Source organism: Panthera uncia, chromosome B1, assembly GCF_023721935.1.
Source record: "Panthera uncia isolate 11264 chromosome B1, Puncia_PCG_1.0, whole genome shotgun sequence".
Lineage (NCBI taxonomy): Eukaryota > Metazoa > Chordata > Mammalia > Carnivora > Felidae > Panthera > Panthera uncia.
Window position 1 is genome coordinate 19765411 of NC_064811.1, and position 22518 is coordinate 19787928.

The 22518-nt window shown below is 38.7% G+C and overlaps 1 protein-coding gene across 1 annotated transcript in view; it reads left to right on the forward strand.

The window, feature by feature from the left end:
* The window catches only part of ZCCHC4 (zinc finger CCHC-type containing 4), a 53801-nt gene that overhangs the window by 24739 nt on the left and 6544 nt on the right, over positions 1 to 22518 (forward strand). Inside the window, exons 6-12 of the mRNA XM_049630408.1 lie at positions 3441 to 3513; positions 7474 to 7624; positions 9404 to 9504; positions 17556 to 17677; positions 17919 to 17994; positions 19707 to 19758; positions 20495 to 20639. Coding sequence (XP_049486365.1) covers positions 3441 to 3513; positions 7474 to 7624; positions 9404 to 9504; positions 17556 to 17677; positions 17919 to 17994; positions 19707 to 19758; positions 20495 to 20639 — 720 coding nt within the window. The remainder of the gene's footprint in view (positions 1 to 3440; positions 3514 to 7473; positions 7625 to 9403; positions 9505 to 17555; positions 17678 to 17918; positions 17995 to 19706; positions 19759 to 20494; positions 20640 to 22518) is intronic.

Below are 22518 nucleotides of genomic sequence, written 5' to 3' on the forward strand. Positions count from 1 at the left end.
GAACTCTCATCCCCAAGATCAGGAGTCTCATGTTCCATGGACTGAGCCAGCCAGGTACCCTGATGTAGTTTTAAAACAAAAACAAAAACAAAACCAAAAAACCAAAAACAACAAAACTGCGCTAAAATGCACATAGGTTAACATTTACCAAGTTAATTATTTAAGTGTACAGTTCAGTGGTATTAAGTTAAATACCTTCACATTGTTGTACAACAGTTCACTAGAACTCTTCTCACCTTGGCTGAATGACTTTTAATTTGAAAGATTTACATGGACTCTTAACTCTTCATTTAAGCTGTGTCTTACAGTTTTACCTCTCTCGAGCCTGTATGAAATCTCCTGGACGGAGTAGGTGATGTGGATAGTTATTTGGTAACTTATCAAATATATTGATTTTTTTTCTTTTCATATCTATACATTTCTGGGCGTGTGTGATGGAAACAAAAGCTGAAAGTGCTGTATTACTTAGCTTAGCTTCTTTGATGCTGAGTCAGTCCTGTAAAAGGTTGACATTGGGTATTGAGGGAGAACTCTTTTACTGAGACACATTAGTGGCCAGAATGAACTGAATCTGTTGCCTGTACTTCCAGTATTATGGGATGTGGAGTCTGTTTGGATTTCTCACAGGGACCACAATTAAAGCAGGAACAGAATCCTGTGTGATTCAGAGTGGCAGTGAATCATTACTTTTGGCCCTTTGACTTTGGTTCCTTGCAGCCCTACAAAAGGTCTGTCTAAGGCTTCAGAGAACTGCCTCAACCCCAGTGTTATATATGCTATAAATATTCTCTTCAGGAGGTCTAAGATATGAAGTTAACATTTGCTAAGATGGATTTTTACATGCTCCAATTTTAGCATGAAAGATGTGAAACTCTATTTGGCAAACTATCATCCAAATAAAGTTATATAAAAAAAAATGAATTTCTTAGGTTCATTTCATGGACTAATTTTATTCAGCTCTTGATTACATTTCCTGTGTATAGAGCATGTTTTACACTTGGTAACTGACTCTCATTTAAAGAGAATGAATGGCCAAATTAAATGAATGTCCTTCTGCAGTTTGCAAGTGCATGCATTTCTGATTGGTTTTGTTTGCCTTATTCAATAGAGAGAATAATTCTCTGAGGCCAATTTCATTTTAAGAGGGTAAGTTCAGTGATTTTTCATAATTTAGAATATGAAAAATTACGCTCCCTTGTTTGTATCTGATGGAAACTCAAGAGCTGAAATTTTGGCTTTTTTCTGTCTCTGACTCTGCCCACTGCTTCCCAGAATGTTTTGGACAAGTGTGCTGTGCTGAATTTTATGTAAATAAAATTTTCTTTTTTAATTTTTTAAAAATGGCTGTTGTGTCTTTTTGAAGCAATAAAAAAAAGGTGGAGGGGGGTAGAGATATATTTTAAAAGGGGTTGTATTTTCCTTTGCTCACCCTTACCAAGCTATGCAAGAGAGAAGAAAATCCGCAAACGATAGTTGATCTGCAGTTGTACTAGTATGGAGATATACCTGTATATAAAATAACCGATACCTATATTATCGGTTATTTGGAATTTACTTAAATAGGGAGACATTTGTTTATTAACGGTAACTGACATTGTCCCACAGTTTTTGGAAGGTTCATCAGGTTACAGTGTATAGCTTAAATACTTTTCAGTTATTCAGACCTTTTATTTCTTCAGTGCAAATTTATGTTTTATGAAATCAGCAGCTGCACTAACAGTATCTCAAATGATATTAAGGGACATTGTACTCAAAATGAACAGCTGTCCTCTCTCCAGAGAACAAGAAGAAGTGGGTTTAAATTATAGGAGGAGAAATTTTGGTTGGACATAAATGTAACTCCCTAATATTAGGGGAATTAAGATATAAATCTTTATAGCAGATATTTATTAAAACAGCAATGCCTTACATTTCATTATGTGCTATGTAGATGCATTGGATTAAGCCCTTTACGTACATTGTTTATACTTACCAAGTCCTATGAAGTAAACACTGTTATCTCTTCCGTTTTGTAGATGAGGAAACCGAGGCTCAGATAGGTTAAATAACTTAACTAAGGTTACACGGGTAGTAAGTGAGAGACCCAGAGTTCGAAACCAGACCATCTGACTCTAGAGCCTGTACTTTTAACCACGTGTAATACAGAGAGGATAAAGCAAGGCTGTCCGTTGGGTTGAGCACTCGCCATGGGTGGTGAATCAGTTACGGACAGTAATGGAGAACCGAAGCAGAAATAGAAGCAAAGTGGAGCGCCTGGGTGGCTCAGTCGGTTAAGCGTCTGACTTCAGCTCAGGTCATGATCTCGCGGTCCGTGAGTTCGAGCCCTACATCCGGTTCTCTGCTGTCCGCGCAGAGCCCATTTCAGATCCTCTGTCACCCTCTCTCTTTGCCCCTTCCCTCACCCCCTCTGTCTGTCTCAAAAATAAATAAACATTAAAAAAAAAAAAAAAAATAGAAGCAAAGTGCCACTATCACGATTTGGTCAAAAGTTGACCATGTGTCAACTTGAAAGAAGTGAGCATGTGTCCCTGATTTTTTTTCACTAGGTCATGAATCCTGTAGAAAAACAATGTGGTTCATATGTGAATTGCTTATGGCAAAATTTTGGAAGTTCAGAATCCTATTGCGATAACAAAGAAGTTTCTATATTATACAAAAAACTCAAAATTCAGCAAGAACTGACAAGACCTGGGGAAGATGCAGAGACAGACAGTACAAATACAATTAAGGAATAAAGAAAACTCAGTCTTGTAAGAAATCAAATCAATGCAAATTTAACCATCATATGCTATGAATTTTTAGTAAATTAGCAAAAATTTATAAAATGTTAATACCCAAAGCTGGTACTCTCATTCATTACTGATTGCAGTTTAAAGTAGTATGTTAGCAGAATAAAATGGTTCAATCAGTAAATAAATACCTCTCTTTCCTGGCACTAATTCAGTAAATATGAAATGCACATACTTATTTTTCTTATATATCGAGAAGTATATTTTATTGAGCTAATCTGCAATACACAAGAAATGCTTTGTATTAGATATTTTCTTTGTTAACTACAGAAAAAAATAATTAACAGCTGCTGAGCAGAAATGCTTATTCAGTGTTTTTCTTCAAATTATTAACTATGAGAGATGTATTTTAATTGCCAACCCATCTCAAGCTTAAATTGCATAATAATCGGTCAGTAATCTCATTGTTTCTGTATAATTCTGTGGTCTGAAGGAACATGCAAATCTTATATATACGTATTCTTAAATTTGATATTTATTCTTTGCTATGGACTCCCTGAGACTTTGGGAAAGCACTCTTTACTTCGAAAAGTAAGGAATGATGGAATTGCTTTTATTAAAGGTGCGCTTTGATAGTTTTAAAATTTAGTTTGTATGTATTTACTGTATACATAACTGGACAGATAACTACAGTAATAAATCATTTTACAGGTATTCACAGTTTTATATGGAAGATAGCTTTTGCCGTTATAACATGTTCAACCATCACTTCTTTGATGGAAAGGTAAGAATTATTACCGTCATCCTTCTTACTGTGGAAGAACAAATTCGAGAGCACCTCCTTTCTTATTTTCTTTGAGTTCCTCAAGATCAGACTGTGGCTGTCCCACCGTTTATTGGTGTTTAGTTTTCTTCATCCACTGAGTGTGTGTTGAGCCCCTAGAAGCGATTGTACTCTTGTTCTTTTGTGACTTTTTGCTGCTTTTCAGATAAAGACCCACTTTCTTACCAAGGCCCACGTGGCTCAGCCTGAGCTGACCCCTGCCACCCTCCAGTGGCTCTCTTTGTTCCCTGCTCTGCTGTGTGTGTTCGTGTTCAGGATGTCTGACTTTCATCTCGGAGTGGCTTCTCTGCCCCGGGGGCTTTTGCCCACGGTGTTTCCTCTGCCTTCTGGGCTCATTTTGCCTTGTTAAGTTCACCTTATCCTTCAGAGCTCTTTTCCAAGCCACTTTCTCTAGCCTCCCCTGGCCCCCAGACAAGGTCAAGTTCTCCTATGTACTTTGATACTATAATTAAATAATCCTGTGGTTGGTTGTTTGATGTCTGCCTCCCCGATAAATATTAAGGGGGTTTATGGTTTTATTAAACTAATTCTTAAAAATCAGACTGTGTCAGGAGTGAACCCTAATCTACGAATGGTGTGTCAGTGTGGGTTCATTAGTTGTGCAAATGTACCGCTCTGGTGGGGGATGGTGGTAGTGGGGGAGGCTGTCCATGTGTAGCAGGGGATGGCATCTGTCAGTACTATGATGTTAGTAACGTCACTATGAATAAACAACATAGCAGAGCTGATACTGGCACTCCTAGTTTGAGCTCTTTGTTAGTCTTATTACAATATAAAAACTATACCCAACCGAGTAATGACACCTGACAGGAAGTTGGCCACACTGTTTGAAATTATCAAGACTACTTGAAGCACATATCCATATATGTATGTATATCACTTTTCCAGAAATTCTGAACCATGTATACGTATATATTATGTTTTTAGATATTAACTGATGATAGAACAAAAACCAAGCCAAACTAAAACACTAAGCATCCAGGAAATGAAAGCACATTCTAAGTTGTTGTTTGGGATTGAAAAATGAGTCTCCTGATTCAGTCTAGCCAGTGATGCACTCCTTCCACGAGACTCAGTCAGCATTGGGTTCTATATTTTTTAGCTATGATAGCCATAAAAACCAAGTATTGAAATAAATAGCAGTTAGAACTAGACATATTGCAGAGTTTCCCAAAGCAGTTATGTGGTCGATCATCTCCAGGATTTGAGAACTGATTAGATGAGTGTGAAGGAGAGAGAGGTATTGAAAACTCACTTGACAGTGGACAATGATGGGCTTCTCAACTAGGACAGTGGCAGGGGGAAAAAGAGAGAGGTGGATTCCGTGGGCTTTCACAGATGGAAACCAGAAGACTTGGTGGTAGGAGAAGTCCAAGAGGATATGGTGGTCCGGCCTGGATTTGTATTTCATTCTTCAAAACAGAGGGTAGGGAAGTTTGGAAGGGAGATTTGGAAATGTCAAGTTTCTGGAGCTGGTGAAATGTGGATGCAGAGGTATTGAGTATGGCTTCTTGAAACTGGGGGGGCCACAAGCTCAGGAGTGTGGTCAGGGCTGGGTTCAGAGTTGGCGAAGTAATAACTGAGTCTGTGTTACTGCTTGATACCGCAGTAGTGGGTCGGGTTTGTTCATTTGCTTATTTGTTCTTAATACTATACCATGATTTGCATTCTATTTTGAACAATAATGGTAAGATAAGGGTGAAGTTACATTGAAATCGCTAACCGTTGGCTAACAGTATCTTATATGTTAAGAAAGTAGCATGTGATTCATTTCTGTAGGAAATTCTTTTGAACTTTTATTGAAAGCTTATGGAAATACCTTAAAAGTCTCTAGAATAATGGTTGGAATAAGCTGCCAAAACCGAGCTCCACTTTATCTTTCCCAGAAGAAAACAATCGTCTAGCTCAGGCTTTCCTCTCTCTGTATTTTAGGAGCAGCCTCTAAATAGCACTGCATCTGTAGAGATTGATCTACAGAAAACTATTGTCTTGATGATTTTACTGTCTGCCCTTTTTCTGCCTGCTTCCTGAGTCAAAGGTTTTCAGTAGAGATTTACCATCTACTAATCCATCACTGAGTATTTAAGCATCTACCAGGCGCCTGTAAAGATGTGCAGGGAACTTTCGGGGATAGAGGTCTCTGTCTCTGCAGGTAAGCACTTCACAGTCCACAGGATTAAAAAACAGGTGTTCCTTGTTTCCCAGAGAAAATCATATAGTCTTTCAGGTAATGGGAAGTGTCATATGCTTCAGTGGTCAAGGAGGTTGAAGCATGTCTAGAGGGAAGTTATTTAAAGTACCAGGCCCTTTTTTTAGTGATGATTAAGGTGTAGGGAAGAGTTAAGTTATGTCAACGTTGGTGATGTCAAGCATGCGTTTCCCATAGGTCAACAGCAGGACCCTCAGCAAGTCACGACGGGATGTCTGACCGTTGGAAACAAACATACTCCAATGGGCCATCCCGCCATTGGAGACAAATGCACTCGTTACTGGTTTTTTAATTTGGTTAAGAGCTTAGATTTCACTTACTTGTTCCTTTTCCTTTCCTACGTTTAAGCCTAAGGAATTTGAAGGTTTTTCAATAACATCATCTGTACTTTAAGTCCTTGTTCACGTAGGCAGGTTAAGGAAGTGCCAGGCACTACTTGAAAAATGATTAACCTTCCTGACATACCATCCATCGCCGTAGGACTTCGAGTAGGAAGTTAATAAAGACTCTCCTAGGGAAAGGGGATTAGGATGTTGTGGTTTTTCCTCTCATCAATTGGGTCTTCTAAATTGATTTAGTAGTAGAACAATATATATTTTATTATAAAGTACATATGGGCTGATTAAAGTTTAAAACGCCATTAAAGTTTAAAGTCTTAGGCCATTTTTATAGTGTGTTGATTTGCTTTTATAGATGAGTACTTGAAAACTACTACAAAGTCAGTAGACTGGAGTTAGTATCATAGGTATATTTCTTATTAACTTCTCCCAAAGCAAAAAATAATAAATATCCTAGACAGTGGTTAATGTTAACTTTACAATGACTGAAAACAATTAGTCTGTTGGGAAAATGCGTTAATACCATGGTTTCACAGCCTTGATAAGCTTTGTTATTTGTCGTCTTTCATTTATTTACGTACCGTGCATGTCCGAATACATCTGTCATATACCCGGTGCTCAAGAACACGTGCATGAGGGGCGCCTGGGTGGCGCAGTCGGTTAAGCGTCCGACTTCAGCCAGGTCACGATCTCGCGGTCCGTGAGTTCGAGCCCCGCGTCAGGCTCTGGGCTGATGGCTCGGAGCCTGGAGCCTGTTTCTGATTCTGTGTCTCCCTCTCTCTCTGCCCCTCCCCCGTTCATGTTCTGTCTCTCTCTGTCCCAAAAATAAATAAAAAATGTTGAAAAAAAAAATTAAAAAAAAAAAAAAACAAAAAACACGTGCATGGAAACTGGTGACGTGTAGCTCCTATTAAACTGAACTCATGGTGGTGGACAAACCAGATAGGAAAAGAGTCCGTCTTATTCGTCTTTGTGTCTCCAGTGTTTAGCTCAGTCCCTGCTTCTGTTTGTGGAATTGAATTTAGCGTTTTAGATAGTCTTCATGGGTAATGAGTTTTTCTCTTTTAGGTTACTAAATTTAGTTTTTTAATTTAACCATTTGAAATGTGTAGTCCTCTGATAGTGATGGTGTTTGAATTTGCAATTTAAAAAACCCGCTTATCAAGGAGCCCAAAGATAAAATCTTCTGGGGGCTGAATGAGAGAGGCTTCTGGATGTCACCGAGGGACTCTGAGGTGGCAGGATGGGTGAAGTTTCAGTACAAACAGGAGGACCGAGCCTAATACATCCTCCAGATAGGATGAAGTGCCTCCCTCTCGTCCTCATTTAGAAATGAATTTTTATTTGTTCCAGGCTGCCCTTGAAGTATGCAGAACATTTTTACAGGAAGATAAAGGTGAGGGAGTCATTATGGTGACAGATCCTCCTTTTGGTGGCTTGGTTGAACCTCTGGCTGTTACATTCAAGAAGTTAATTGCTATGTGGAAAGAAGGTCAAAGCCAAGGTGTGTAATTTATTACTTACTGCAAAACAAACATGTATCTGTGTATCTACTTCCTGTCAAATATTAGCAGAGCTCAGTGAATCAGAGCTCTGATAAAATATACATGTCTTGGGTTCTTGTGTTTTTCTAAAACGGGCTCATTTGAGAATGTGGCACACTTCATTATCATGATACACTTTGTATTTTCCTAATCATGTGTTCTCAAAATGACTTGCAGGTGAGCATAAGGGGACATTATGAAGAATCGCAGGAAACCGTTGGCATTTATTTAATAGATATTTACTGAGTACTGGGTACTCTTTGGGTGCTGGGAATGGAGTACCATGCGAGATGGGCACATTTCCCCGTCCTCGCGGATCTTACATTCCATGTTCCTAAAGTCCTGCCCAAAGCTCCTGGAGGTCACCCAGCCTGTGGCCCAGAGCTCTAAACTGTGCCAAGATTGGGGTAGAAAGATCGGACGTGCGCTAGCCTTACAGTGGTTATCAGTGATAGATACCCACGTAGATAGAGGTGCGTTAATGGCGGGGGGTTATTATTCATTGTAAAGTGGCTTAGGCCTTTGAAGTATTTTATGTCATTATCTAATTAGTTGGTACAATCATTTTTTAGCTTCCAGCTTGCAAGTTGATAAACTGTAAGAGCGCCAGGCTTCTTCATTAATTGTGCTTGTGCTTTGGAGAGAGAATGCAAACGAAATCTAAAACATGACTTACAGTATTAAGTATTCCACTTATTTTCAGATCTTAAGTCCACTTATCACAATAGATAAAGTCAGGGTTATTGGGGAAGCAATAAAGAGCTCAGTGGTCTTGAATTTCAGTTCTGCCACTTACTGGCCGCATGAACTTGAACAAAATACCTAAATCTTATGGCTTCAGTTGCCCTGGCTATAAATGGGGTTGTTAACATCTAACTCTAAGGGTTATTGTAAGGAGATAATGTATAGAAAGTACCTAGTATTGTGCTCAGCCTCTACTGGGTGCCCTGCAATTAACAGCCATATCCCCAGTCTGTCATCAAAGTTAATGTGGATAAAATTGTTTTTTTGTTTTTTTTTTTTAATTTTCTTTTGTGGCACATGATTCTTTTTTCAACGTTTTTTTTTTATTTATTTTTGGGACAGAGAGAGACAGAGCATGAACGGGGGAGGGGCAGAGAGAGAGGGAGACACAGAATCGGAAACAGGCTCCAGGCTCCGAGCCATCAGCCCAGAGCCTGATGCGGGGCTCGAACTCACGGACCGCGAGATCGTGACCTGGCTGAAGTCGGACGCTTAACCGACTGCGCCACCCAGGCGCCCCGGATAAAATTGTTTTTAAGAATCTTCCATGATTTGGGAAAGAATTGATTCACCCCGGAAAAGCACATAACGAGTTGTGGCAGAGCTGTGTTCTGCCTTCCGGCCTCTGCCTTCTGGCCCGTGCTTTCTGCCCCACAGCACAGCCACCTTGCTCCTCACGTGATGCTCCCTTTCATCTCCCACTTTACTGGTGATATCTTTGCCTTTACTGGAATAGAGTGATATGTGTATAAGGATTCCTTTTACATTTCCTTTATAGCTGTGTTTAGATCTAAAAGAACATTTCCACTGGCTCTTGGGAAAGATCAGGTTGTAAATGGCAGTCTGGTGAACATTCTCTTCTTTTGTATGATTTAAATGCATTGAATGTTTGCAATTTCTCCCAGTATCAGAAGTTTTTCAATTATAGCTGTTTTATTTTTTTTAATTTAAATTTCTTATTTTCTTTTCCCCTTTTTTTTTTTTTGATCCATTAGATAGCAGTCACAAAGAACTACCTGTATTCTGGATTTTCCCCTATTTTTTTGAATCCCGAATTCGTCAGTTTTTTCCAAGCTTCTGCATGCTGGATTACCAGGTATAGTAAATATTCTGTTTTCGGGCATGACCGAGGAATGCTTAAGTAAATATTGTGATCAGACTATCCATCAGGTTTAGCATATGGAAATATTATAAGCTGTATTAAACACTAAAATTGTACCATACGTAGCTTAGTCCAGAGGTTCCTAATTGTAATTTTAGGGCGCTGATTAAAAATATAGATTCTTAGGTACCAAAATAAACCAACTAAATCAAAATTAGAGAGTAAAGCCCGAAGAAACCATATTTTCCCAGGCTTTCCGGGTGATTCTGCAGTGTAACTAGGTTTTAGACCGACTGACCTAACCTTTATCATCACCAGAAGATGCCACAGAACCTCAGAGTCATTGTTAGGAACGGGGATTTTTGTCTGTTCAGAGGTTGTAGAGAAGTAAGTCGCTTTTCTGGTTGGTGGCATGTCATGTACACTTTACTGTGTCACTCAAGAGGATGCCAGGAGCTCTGAAGGGAGGCGTGTCCCAGGTAGCAGCATGTCAGAGAGGCAGAGATGCTGAGGTCTGTGTGTGGGGGTGAGTGTGCTGATTTCAGGGTGGAATTGACCAGCCCGCCCTCCCATCTCTGCCCTCAACTCCTTCTGCTTTAATGTCCACTTTCCTGTATTCATTCCCTTGGGTTCTGAAGTTAACCCGATTGTCACCATCACCATGTGTGGTCACCAAGTGGCCACTGCTTCCTCTTTTGTAGTGATATTTTTCTATTTGAGCTGCTGAGCAACGGACTACCTTTATGAAGGCTTTTCAGCCATAGAACTGAAAATGTCTTCCCTACTTGTTACAAGCTAGTGCTTGGATCTGAGCTTTCTAATCTTGAAGACATTTATCATGAGAATGATGAAAATTACCATATGAAAAAAGTTGTTATGTTTCTTTCAGAAACAGTGTTACCAAAAATGAGAGGATAGACCCTACCTGTGATTCTATCCCAAATAGCAAATATCATAATTTTCCGTGTTTGTCATCATAGCAGACAAATCTGAATTCTGTTTTCCCCCCTGTGTCTTATGTACGTGTACATTTGTAAATGTAGCGCCATAGTTTTTATGCTTTTAATCACTTTAAATTATCTCATTAGCAAGTTATGTTATCAATTGTTATCATTCTTTTTTTTTTTTTTTTTTTTGGACTCAGATTGCTTCCACCTTTAAGGCACTATAAATACCACTGCCATAAACACCTTTTATTCAAATAATTTTTTCCATATTTTACATAACGTCCTTAAAATAAATTTCCAAAACCGAAATAGAATTCCAAACATTATGTTATCGAATTTAATGGACATTTCTATGGCTTCTGAACCATATTACCAGGTTCCTTTCCAAAAGCGTACATAGCACAAACCATTTTAACCTTGAATTCTCAAGCTCTGCTTTAGGCAAAGTCCATGTCATAATTCTTCCCGATTCTGGTTTACTTTCCTTTTTAGGACACACAGTTTTCTGTTTCTTGTCTGAGAGGTGCCTCTAGTGTGGACATTTGCAGAGCAGAGATAGCGGCCATATCCTAAAGATGTTAACCAAGGAAACTTCTCAGTTGGCAGGAGCGCCTGCTGCCTTTGACAGTGAAGAATCATGTGGCACGATGTTTGGCACAATAGTAGGTGCCTTATACACGTTGAATAAATAACTGTCTGAAAACCAGTGTGAACTCCAGAGTTGAAAAGGAACTGGGTTTTAATCCTGGTTCTGCCCCTTACTAGCTAGGCCTGTACATTTTATCTAACTCTCTGCAGCCCATGTGACCTGTTAAATGAGCAGAGTAATAATCTATCTGCCTCAATAAGGTTTTGAGAATTATATAACACACAAAAAGGCTTAGCCTCGTCCCTGACGCACAGCAAATGTAGATTAAAGGCTATTGGTCTCAGCATTGTTGTGACCATCACTTTATTGTCACCATTCAGACAGTCCCAAGGTGGGGGTAAAACTCTTCTTTCGGGCTTTTTTTTTTGTTTTTTTGTACAGTATCTGAAACATTAAATTTGCAAAACGTAAGGTCCCTCAGAAAACTGGTCCATTCATATTTATTTATTTTTTAATGTTTGTTTATTTTTGAGAGAGGGCGTGAGCAGGGGAGGGACACAGAGAGGAAGAAACAGAGGATCTGAAGCGGGTTGATTCAGCACTTGAACCCACGAACCGCGAGATCATGACCCGAGCCGAAGTCGGACGCCTAACCGAGCCACCCAGGCGCCCTTCCATACACTTTTAGAGATGAGTTTTCACTAAGGGCAGGAGTTTGAAATGGCAAGGAGCCCAAAGAAGGCAGATCAAGAGTAGAGTGGATGAGAGAGGTTACTGTGGAGAAACCAGTCATTGTTTGTTTTGACAGCCTGTGTTACTAGGAAGGAACCTGTGGGAATACTGGAGTCTCGCTGTTGAGAAATCGTTCCAAGGTCCAAGCTTATAAAAAATAATTATCCAGGGGAGCCAGGGTGGCTCAGTTGGTTAAACGTCTGACTCTTGATTTCGGCTCAGGTCATGATCTCACATTTCATGACATCGAGCCCTGCGTCCGGCTCTGCACTGACAGTGACGAGTCTGCTTGGGATTCGCCATCTCTCTACGCCTCCCCTGCACACGTGCGCTCTCTCTCTCGGTCTGTCTCTCTCTCCCTCAAAAATAAATGAACATTAAAAAAACGATAATTATACAATTCATTGTATTGGTGAAAAAGTTTCTAATTAGGCCATATGTATCAGGGTAAAAAGTAGTCTTTTTGGTAAAGAGAAAGCCAAACTTTGAAAAGGAAAATTAGAATACAATCTGTGAAACAAAGAAAAATCTTTGTTTTTCCTGATTTCTACTAAAGATCAGAACACTACTGCCCTTTATATGCTCAGATGGAGAAATTGTTTTCACCGTATCTCCCATTGTGTTTATAAACCTTATTTGTTGTATCTTACCTTGATGGCCTTTCTTTTCTTTTCTTTTCTTTTTTCTTTTCTTTTCTTTCTTTCTTTTTCTTTTTTTCTTTATTTCTTTCTTTTGATTTTTTTCTGGATTTACTGTTATTATCCTTTCTGACACTTTTATTTTCTTTCTTTTCTTTCTCTTGTTATTTTAACCTTACTTTGTGGTAATTTATTTTCTTGTATATTAGCTGCCTGCATCAAATGAAATTTTGAAAGTCTCTTGTCCTCCTTCACAGGTCTTTTGCCATAGACTTTGATTAGACCTTCTTTTTCACATTGCCCAAGATGATTATAAGCTCCCAAACCATAATACAGTAAAAAAAAAAAAAAAAAAAAAAAAAAAAAAAAAAAAAAAAAAAAAAATCACTAAATCTCTTTTTTTTGAAATACTTTAATACTTTCTGGGTAAGAAGAATGCAGAAATGCTGCAAATCTTCATAAAATATAAGTCAGACTCTTCAATGATAAAGCACTTGATGACTACAGAATAAAATAATCATCAAAGACCTAGAAAACTAAAAGTTCTATTAAGGGCAGATTAGAAAGGAAGGATGTGATAATGAAAAGAAATTTTGATTCACAGAAGTGTGAGTCCTAGCATACTGCCTTTTAGAGGCTCTTTAATCTTGGAAGAAGTCAGTTTATCTTTCCTGGTCTCTGTTTCCTTACCTATAAAATAAAATGATTGAATCAGAAAAGAGATGGCAGATAAGTTACACTTTTAGTGCTTTAGTGGTAAGCCTGATAAATTGGTAGTGACTTTCTGGAGAATTTGTTGAGAATACCATGCCGAGTGGCAGCGAGTAGTGTGTGATTGATTAGTGATGTCTGCCACAGGGACAGGGTCAGGGAGTAGTGGCATTCGGGTCCTGTATTTACCGTATCTGAACTAGATCACCTCACTTCCCTTCCACTGCGAACATGCAACGATCTCTTGTTTCTCCTTCATCTGGGACATTTGTTTGGATTGTTATAAGTACAAACTTCGCTTTTTTTTTTTAAGCTATCTTTAAAAAAATCATCCTGTGTTAAACTGTGTTTTGAAATTTTTATTTTCATGTTCAGAAATGAAGATATTTTGACAGGAATTCCTGACAAATGATTGCAAATTTTACAGGATGACAACTGAAATTCTTAAAACTTGATATGTAATAAACAAACATGTAAAGGGTTTGGAGTGACAAGGGGGATTATATATATATATATATATATATATATATATATATATAACATATAATATATATTGTATGTATATAATGTTTTATTTTATCAAAAATATTTTTTTGTTTTTTTTTTATTTTTGAGAGTGAGAGAGAGAGAGAGAGAGAGAGACAGAGTGTGAGTGGGGGAGGGTCAGAGAGAGAGGGAGACACAGAATCCAAAGCAGTCTCCAGGCTCTGAGCTGTCAGCACAGAGCCCACGCGGGACTCGAACTCATGAACCATGAGATCGTGACCTGAGCCCAAGTAGGATGCTTAACTGAGTGAGCCACCCAGGCACCCCTATAATTTTAAATAAGAGGTACATGGAATATGGGGAATATGACTAAAAGACCTTATTGCTCTGGTGGAAATTGGTTGATGGAGCTGAAGAGTTCACTTCAGACCTTTTGAAACACTGAAATTAAAGGATTAAAGGATTATAGTCCTTAGGGAATTGGGAAAATAAATACAAGTACTGTGTCTTTTTAATCTTTGTTTCCCGGAGGGATGCCTAGGACATAGTAGGTGCAAAATAAATGTCTGGTGACTTGAACGTCTTGGTGTCTGTATAACCAGTTCCAGTCTCGTGTTACAGAAGAAATTTGCGTATAGATAAAATTAAAAGTTAAGAACTGCAGAGATTTTGTGCTTTCCCTCATTTCTATACAGTACTTCATCACATTAATCAGTTCCATGGGAGAAATTTTCTATTTGAAAATGCCTCTCATCATCATTGTGAGTGAAATGTCAGAGATAATGATGGGAAAATGGTGTATCAGCTCTACCACTAGTGATATGCAATTTGCAAAATTGTGTTTGCTTTACAGCGCTTCCTTCCATAGGACGTTTATTTGTGTGGATGAAGCTATGAAATATGGATGTATGTTAGAGGTACATTAATTTACCCTAGCAGCATGCATTTTACATACCATATGTTTATAGTTAATTAGCACAACAAACCCGCATTTAAAAATAATAATAATCTCAATTAGGTTATGCAAAATCAAGCAATCAACCACCTTCCTGACACATACATTCTCCAACTCCTGGGGTAGCCATAAAGAGATTGTTCTTTTTTTTCCCTCTCTTCTATCTGCCATCCGTTGTATTGCCTCGAATATTCCATTTCTTAGAAATTTTTCTAAGGTCCTCTTTTCCAACATTTGAAGATCTTCCTGAGGTTCTCTTGGGAAGGTTTTTTCTTTCTTATGATACTCATAAATGTTCAAAATATCTTTGTTGAATTTAATAAGGTATCATGTTTTTATTGAGTACATAGAGGAGTGTATTAGGGAGAAATTATGAATTTAAATAGGTTTAAAAGAAAACTACTACAGTAATATTTTAAGGTAATTTTGAAGTAAAACCTACTTTTGTATCTTAGCCTCTAATAGGTGACATATATTCATAGAATTTTAAAGTTGGAAAGAAACATGAGGGGTGTAACGTAGGCTAACTTTTCACCATAATAATCGTCTCTACTAAGTGAGTCACCGGCCTCACTTGAATGCTTTCAGTGAGCAAAGTCCTGCAGCCTTACAAGGCAACTCAATTTATTTAATAGCTCTAATCGTTAGAAAATTTTCTCATATTGAGATAAAATATGCTCCCTATTAACTTCTAACCATTGGTCCTACTTCTATTCTCCAGAGCAATAAAGGCTAAGTCTAATTTCGATTCCACTGACACCCCTTCAGTTATAAAACAGCTATCAGATCTTCCCAGTGTTCGCTTTTCTGAATAAACACCACCCCCAGTACGTTAAACTACAAATCCTATTCATTCCCACTACTTTTGGTAGAAATGAACTTGTTTTATCAGCGTCTCTCTTCATATGCAGTGACTGAATGCAGGGCTTCAAATGTAATCTAACTTCATCCTTTCCTTGTTATGATATTACACTTCTGCATAGGGCAGCTGTGAGCCCGTGTCAGCTCTCACACCGTCACGCCAGACCGTGGACTTACCATGCTGACAGTTAACCAGAACCCCCAGGGTTTGTCCCCGCCCCCCCCCCAACTGTCCCTTGTTTAGCTGGGTCTCCTCATGTGCCACTTATTTTCCCCCCACTGCTAAAGCTTATTGATGAGTCTTCCTGAACTTGTTCATCTGTGGCTGTTAGACCCAGCCACAGCAGGGCCATACAGAGAGCTCAGGAATTTCTCATTAAAGGCCCTCTCTTTCCATTGTCATTAAGTCTTTATATTTTTGTGATTTGTTTATTAAATAGCTAGCTTGCAAGCCAGTTCTTCTATGAAATTCTTAAGTGTATTCTTGTTTAGAATCCAAACAATTCAATGTAACTTATTTGAAAGTTGGGCTCTGCCTGTATTGACTTTATAAAAATCTCATGGTATTCTTGCGGATAATCTAGAACAACGCTTCTCAAATTTTAGTGTGCCAGGAAGGCTTGTTAAGACTACAGATTGTGGAGCAGGGGGTGGGGGTGCCTGGGTGGCTCCATCGGTTAAGCTCAGGTCATTATTCGTAGTTCGTGAGTTCGAGCCCCACATCGGGCTCTCTGCTGCCAGCATGGAGCCTGCTTGGGATGCTCTGTCCTCCTCTCTCTCTCTCTCTCTCTCTCTCTGCCCTTTCCTTGCTCATGTGCATGCTGTCTCTGTCTCTCAAAAATAAATACATACATACATAAATAGTTCCTGTTAAAAAAAAAAAAAAAAGAATGCAGATTGCAGGCCCTGACCCCCAGAACTTCTGTTTTCTTAGGTCTTAGGCTGGGGAGAATGTGCTTTTCTAGCAAGATCTCAGGGGCAGTGCTGGTGTTGCCAATCCAGGCATCGCACCTGAGAATTACTGATCTAGAGAAAGATGGACTTAGTGACCAGGTGGATTCAGAGCAGGTTTAAAGCCAAAGAGAGAATGCATACGGATGACAGGTTGGAGAAGGAGGCGGGAGCAAGAAGCCTATAGAAGCCGTGCCTGTTGGCTTCAGCTTACTTTCAGGATGAGCTGCCAAGGCTGAAAGCCGAGTTAGGGTGTTGAGGAGACGTAAATGTTTGAAATAGTCACAATTATAGTTGTGACTCTCTCTTCATCTCCATCTTTCTATGTCCCCACCACATGGCAGGCTTTGAACTCAGCATTTTACACACATTATCTCGTGTAACCTTCACAGCACCCCTGGGGCAGAAATCAGTAACCTCCTTTTCCAGGTGAGGATTATGTGAAGGTGCCTCTGGTCACAACAAGTGAGTGGCAGAGCCACTGTCTGGTCCCTGAACCTGTGCTCTACCAGGACGTGAGAGGTCGCATAGTGAATGGTGGAGGGCCAAAGTAAGGCTGGATTGAGACTCGCTGACCTGACACCTGACAGGCATGCGTCTTCGGGGGTGGAATTTTTTTAATGCCAAAAGCCAAATTCTTAATTACCTAGTAGTCCTTCTCGTGAAGTCTGTTGTATTGGGTAAAAGATTACAGTTGTTCTCTCAATACTGGGCAATATGAACTTATCATAACAAAGTTTGCCTTTTCTGTAATGAAATTTCACTGCCACAGAGGCCTCTCTGAGGCTGTTGATTAATAAGTAAACTTTTGCTTTTAAGAATTTTTTCGTAAGAGCCCCCTGGGTGGCTTAGGTGGTTGAGCACCCAGCTTTGGCTCAGGTCATGATCTCACCGGTTCGTGAGTTCGAGCCCCGCATTGGGCTCTGTGCTGCCAGCTCAGAGCCTGGAGTCTGCTTCAGATTCTGTGTCTCCCTTGCTCTCTGCCCTTCCCCCACTCGTTTTGTCTATCTCAAAAGTAAACAAACGTTAAAAACAATTAAAAAGAATAGTTTCTTGTTAAATACTTTGGTTTAACTCCTATCTTGGCATCAGTTGTTCTTTTTTGGTAAAGAATCTTCATAGATGTTCACTCATTTGAGTAAATGTTCTTTTTCAATTTTTTTTTAACTTTCTAGGTAGATTATGATAATCACGCACTTTATAAACATGGAAAGACAGGTCGAAAACAATCTCCTGTGCGTATTTTCACCAATATCCCACCCAGCAAAATAATCCTTCCTAGTGAAGAAGGGTACAGGTAAGATCATAGTGGGGCCTTGAAATACATGAGTCACTGAAAATAAAGTTCCATATATCTAACATTAAAATGATTCTCATATTGACTCATATAGTTCTTCTGTTACTTTTAAATTTGGTCTATATTTTATATTGAATTGCATTTGGATTACACCCAACCTCTGTAACAAGTGCCATTTATCTACTCTGTGAATCTTCATGAGAATATGCAGCTGAGTTAAGTCTGTTTCTTTCCTCCTTAGATTTTGCCCTTTATGTCAACGATATGTTTCCCTAGAGAATCAACACTGTGAGCACTGTAATTCTTGCACATCCAAGGTATAGGTTCCTATAGAATGCATTTTTATTCAAATATATTAGTTTTATTTTAGCTTACTAGCCATTACATTTGCTTAAGGTTATTTTGATAATATTATAATTTGTATTACCATATTATCATTTGCTAAATGTACATTAATAGAGTATTTTATGTCTAATTATAAAGTACAACAGCCTTTGCGTTCATCATCGTTAGTGGTTATTTGAATTCACTTTGCTATGGGACTGTATGACTGCTAAAATTAGGAGTATTTTAAATAAGGCGTGAGATGAGTGCTGAATTGTGTTGGGGATAAATTTAAGGTGCTTTAGGTAAAATACTGAACTATTAGATGCCGTCAGTATTGTAATGAGGTATTAATAACATACTGTGCACTTTTTATGTGCCAGGCCCTTTCCTAAGGGCTGTGCATGGATGAATTCGTTTTTTTCTTTAATTAAAAAAAAATTTTTTTTTTAATGTTTATTTACTTTGAGGGAGAGAGAGACTGAGTGTGAGCAGGGGAGGGTCAGAGAGAGAGGGAGACACAGAATCCATAGAAGGCTCAAGGCTCTGAGCTGTTAGCATGGAGCCTGGTGCAGGGCTCGAACTCGTGAACCATGAGATCGTGACCTGAGCCAAAGTCAGACCCTCAACCGACTGAGCCACCCAGGGGCCCCAGGTACTCTGCCAGTTTTTGCAGATAAGGAAGGACTGTAGGGACACACCTCCTGTTTATTGTTTTAAAGAGGTGGGATGACACTTAAGTTGGCCTATTTGTTTTAGCTAAATCCAGTCAGAAAGAACATAGGAAGTTCAGTTTGGGTAATATACACAAATCATTCTCCAAAGGAAAGGCTATATTTTTGTAACTATTATAAAGTACAGTTTTCGAAACTCCATAATTTTATGACGGGTTATACTTGTTTTTAACTGTGGCAGCACACCTGATTACATGTATTTTCAATCAGTTTGGAAATTCTCTGTGTTCTTTATTTAAGAGAAAAAAATCACACCCAGATCATATAAAGCTCAAAATGAGGAAGACCAAACTTTATCATTTAGAGAGGCACACATAAGTGGTAAAAAATAGACAAAAGCAAGGAAATGACCATCCCAGGAAGCGGAGTAGGTGTTACTCAATGGGGAGGGAGGGTTTGCTGGATTAGAAAGGGGAGGTGTCTCGGGGCTGACAGGATTCCATTTCTCAGCCTGTTGGGATTCATCAGTCTGTTCTTTATAATTCTCATTAAATGGGACATGTGCCTTATACACGAAAGTGTCTTATACATTTTTCTAGGTAGTTTTGTTTCCCGGATTTAACATTACCCAGACAGTACCCTGTAATCTCCATCTTTCTAAATTATCTAAAATTCTTAAATACGAATTTTATTAAGGATTACACCACATAGACATGTCAAAGTTATGAATCATTAATTCTCTTGAAATTTTCATTGAGTCCTTCTTTGTGCAGTATGGATTGCTTGAACTCAAGATCATGTAGATAAATCCCCTAGTTTTCCAGTTAAGGAAATTGGGGCCCATCAAGGCGGCCTTTGAGTTGAGTGGAGAAATGCATCAATTAAAATCAAAGTATTTAATTGGGAAGCCCAGGAAAGTGAGAAATAAGGAGTGAATAATTTACACAGATTTTAATAAGACATTTTAATTTTTAATTGTGGAACTTGATTTTTATGATACATTAAACATAATTTAAAAATTATTTTTGTAGGATGGCAGGAAGTGGAACCATTGCTTTCTCTGCAAAAAGTGTGTAAAACCTTGTAAGTATTTAGACTTCGAGTTTGACATCCTATGAAAACATTTCAGCGGTTTTCTTCACCCAGATAGGGTTTTTATTTAATTGTATCTATAAGAGAAAAAAACTTAATATAGACACCTGCATTGATCTTACCTGCTTTGTAGTTTTTGCAGTTACCAAAATGCACACTCTCTCCTTTATAGGGAGATATGACTGTAACCTATTTCAGTGTGGCATTTGGTCTGGCTTATTTTATTTTATTAATTTAATTTATTTTATTTTTTTAACATCTGTATTTACTTTGAGAGGAACGGGGCGGGGAGGGGGGGTGGTGGTGCAGTGGGGAATCGGCAGAGAGAGGGAGAGAGAGAGAATCCCAAGTAGGCTCCATACTGGCAGCATAGAGCCTGAGCTGAAGTCAAGAGTCACATGCTCAACCGCCTGAGCCACCCAGGTGCCCTGGTTTGGCTTATTTTAATAGGGCTCTGTGTCCCTCAGCCAACCCCCATGGTGTCAGTGGCTCCAGCTCATGACTCCTTGAAGGGCTGCATTTGCTGCCATGTATCAGAAAGAAGTTAGCTGGTTTATGTGGGATTCCGACTCTTTACCTTGGCCTCTTTAGCCAAAGTATAAACAACTATGCAAACCAGTCACGGTAATTTCAAGTAAACACTGTTCATCCTCTCTATCATAAAGGTTGGTCAAATGAAAAATTACATTAAATGAACTTCTTCCAAAACTTAATTTTTATTTTATAGCCTGGATTCACTGTAGCATTTGCGGTCACTGTGCTCTTCCAGATCATTCCTGCGGGGCCCCTAAAGATGGCTGCTTTATTTGTGGTGAATTAGATCATAAACGTAGTACTTGTCCTCAGATCACTGCATCTAAGAAAGTGATCAAGTAAGTTGAATTCTTTTATTGACTAGAAACAACTTTTCCTTGTGTGATCCGTATAAAGCAGTCCACAAAGGTGAGCACTGGGGGATTCAGAAGTGCGAGATCGTTGGGTATTTTTACTGTTACGTACCTTTGTGTAGACAGTGGTGTGAGGACATGAAGATGAGTGAAAAAGCCTAACATTTAAGACATGAAAATAACCAAAATACAAGGTAGAAACTGATCAACTTTATATCTTTTGTGGTTCATGTGAAATTATAATTTGTGGGGAGAGATTTCAAGCTTTGTTTTTTATATATATTTTTTTAATGTTTATTTTTGAGAGAGATTGGGAAGAGAGAGAGGTAGAGAGAAAGAGTGCGCTCATGCACGCACAGGCTAGGAGCAGAGAGAGGGAGACGCAGAATCTGAATCAGGCAACAGGCTCTGAGCTGTCAGCACAGAGCCTGACGTGGGGCTCGAACTCACAAACTGCAAGATTATGACCTGAGCCGAAGTCAGGTGCTTAACCGACTGAGCCACCCAGGCACCCCTGAGAGTTCAGGCTTTATCGACCGACATGATATTTTAGTCAGGGCAGCTGGGATGCAGACACGTGATAGGCGAGGCTGGAGAAGGCATTTCAGATGGAATGTGATTTGTAATCCCGCAGTGAACACCTTGGAAAATGGAAGCTATCTCTTTAAATTCTGCAGACTTGGAAAAAAAATTTAGACGTATTAATATTTAAATATGTAAAATTTTAATTTTTACCATTTGTTTTCTATGATTATTTTCACTTCTGCCAATATTTGGTGTTGGTTATAACTGAGAACAAAGTTATCCCAGTGACCACAGTGTATTTAGAAAAACCACTGCTGTTTCAACTGGGCTAATTTGAATGATAATACTTAAGAAAACCACAAAACCTACAAGGAATGATAGTTATTGAGTCTTCTTCTTTTATTGTTATGGAAACCAGATAGCCAAATTTAACATTACATGAGAATTGGGATCAGCATAAAATTTTTGAGCTATCTTATGACTTGTGATAAAAAAATATTTCTTAGTAATAGAAATATCTGATGCTATTGTAACTGTTTATAATTGTATTAGAATTCTTGTCCATTTGTTTATTTTTTTTGGACAGTGGCAATTATTTTTTTCCACTGAGGTCCAGCTATTTGAATTCTGCCTACTGTTTTACTTTCCCATTACTTTTTATCAAATTTACTTTGAACAATTATTTCCATTAAGTAATCCAGGGTAGAAATGGAAGTTTCTAAATTAAGAAATGTATTGAAGAATCTTATAAAAGAGTTTTTCTTAGAAACCTTTGAGAATTAAAGTACAACTCGGGGTGCCTGGGTGGCTCGGTCAGTTAAGTGTCTGACTCTTGATTTTGGCTCAGGCCAGGATCTCATGGTTGGTGAGCCCCATTTTGGGCTCTGTGCTGACAGCACAGAGCCTGCTTGGGATTCTCTTTCTCCCTCTCTCTTTGTCTCTCCCCGCTTGCACACACACATGCACACACACGCACGCGCACTCTTTCTCAAATAAATAAACTTTAAAAAGAATAAAGTACAACATAATAAACTATTGGTCTGGGATTGTTGCACCATTTACTGGGTAATTCTGGTTGCAAACGGAGTTAGTAACATGCTCAGACTTTGATCTGTGATCTTATGATACATGGAAACTGAATTTGCATTTTAGTTATATATTGTAGGCTCTTTGTTGGCTCTTCAACAGCCCTGGCTAGTCTGCTTGGTAGTATTATATTGTTTTCGTTGAGGGAAACCATTTAGTATTTTTTAGTACTAGATTTTATCAAGTTTAATTCAAGGAGCAAATCCATTAGGATGTGGTATACCTGATAAGTCTTTCTTTTAAATATATATTT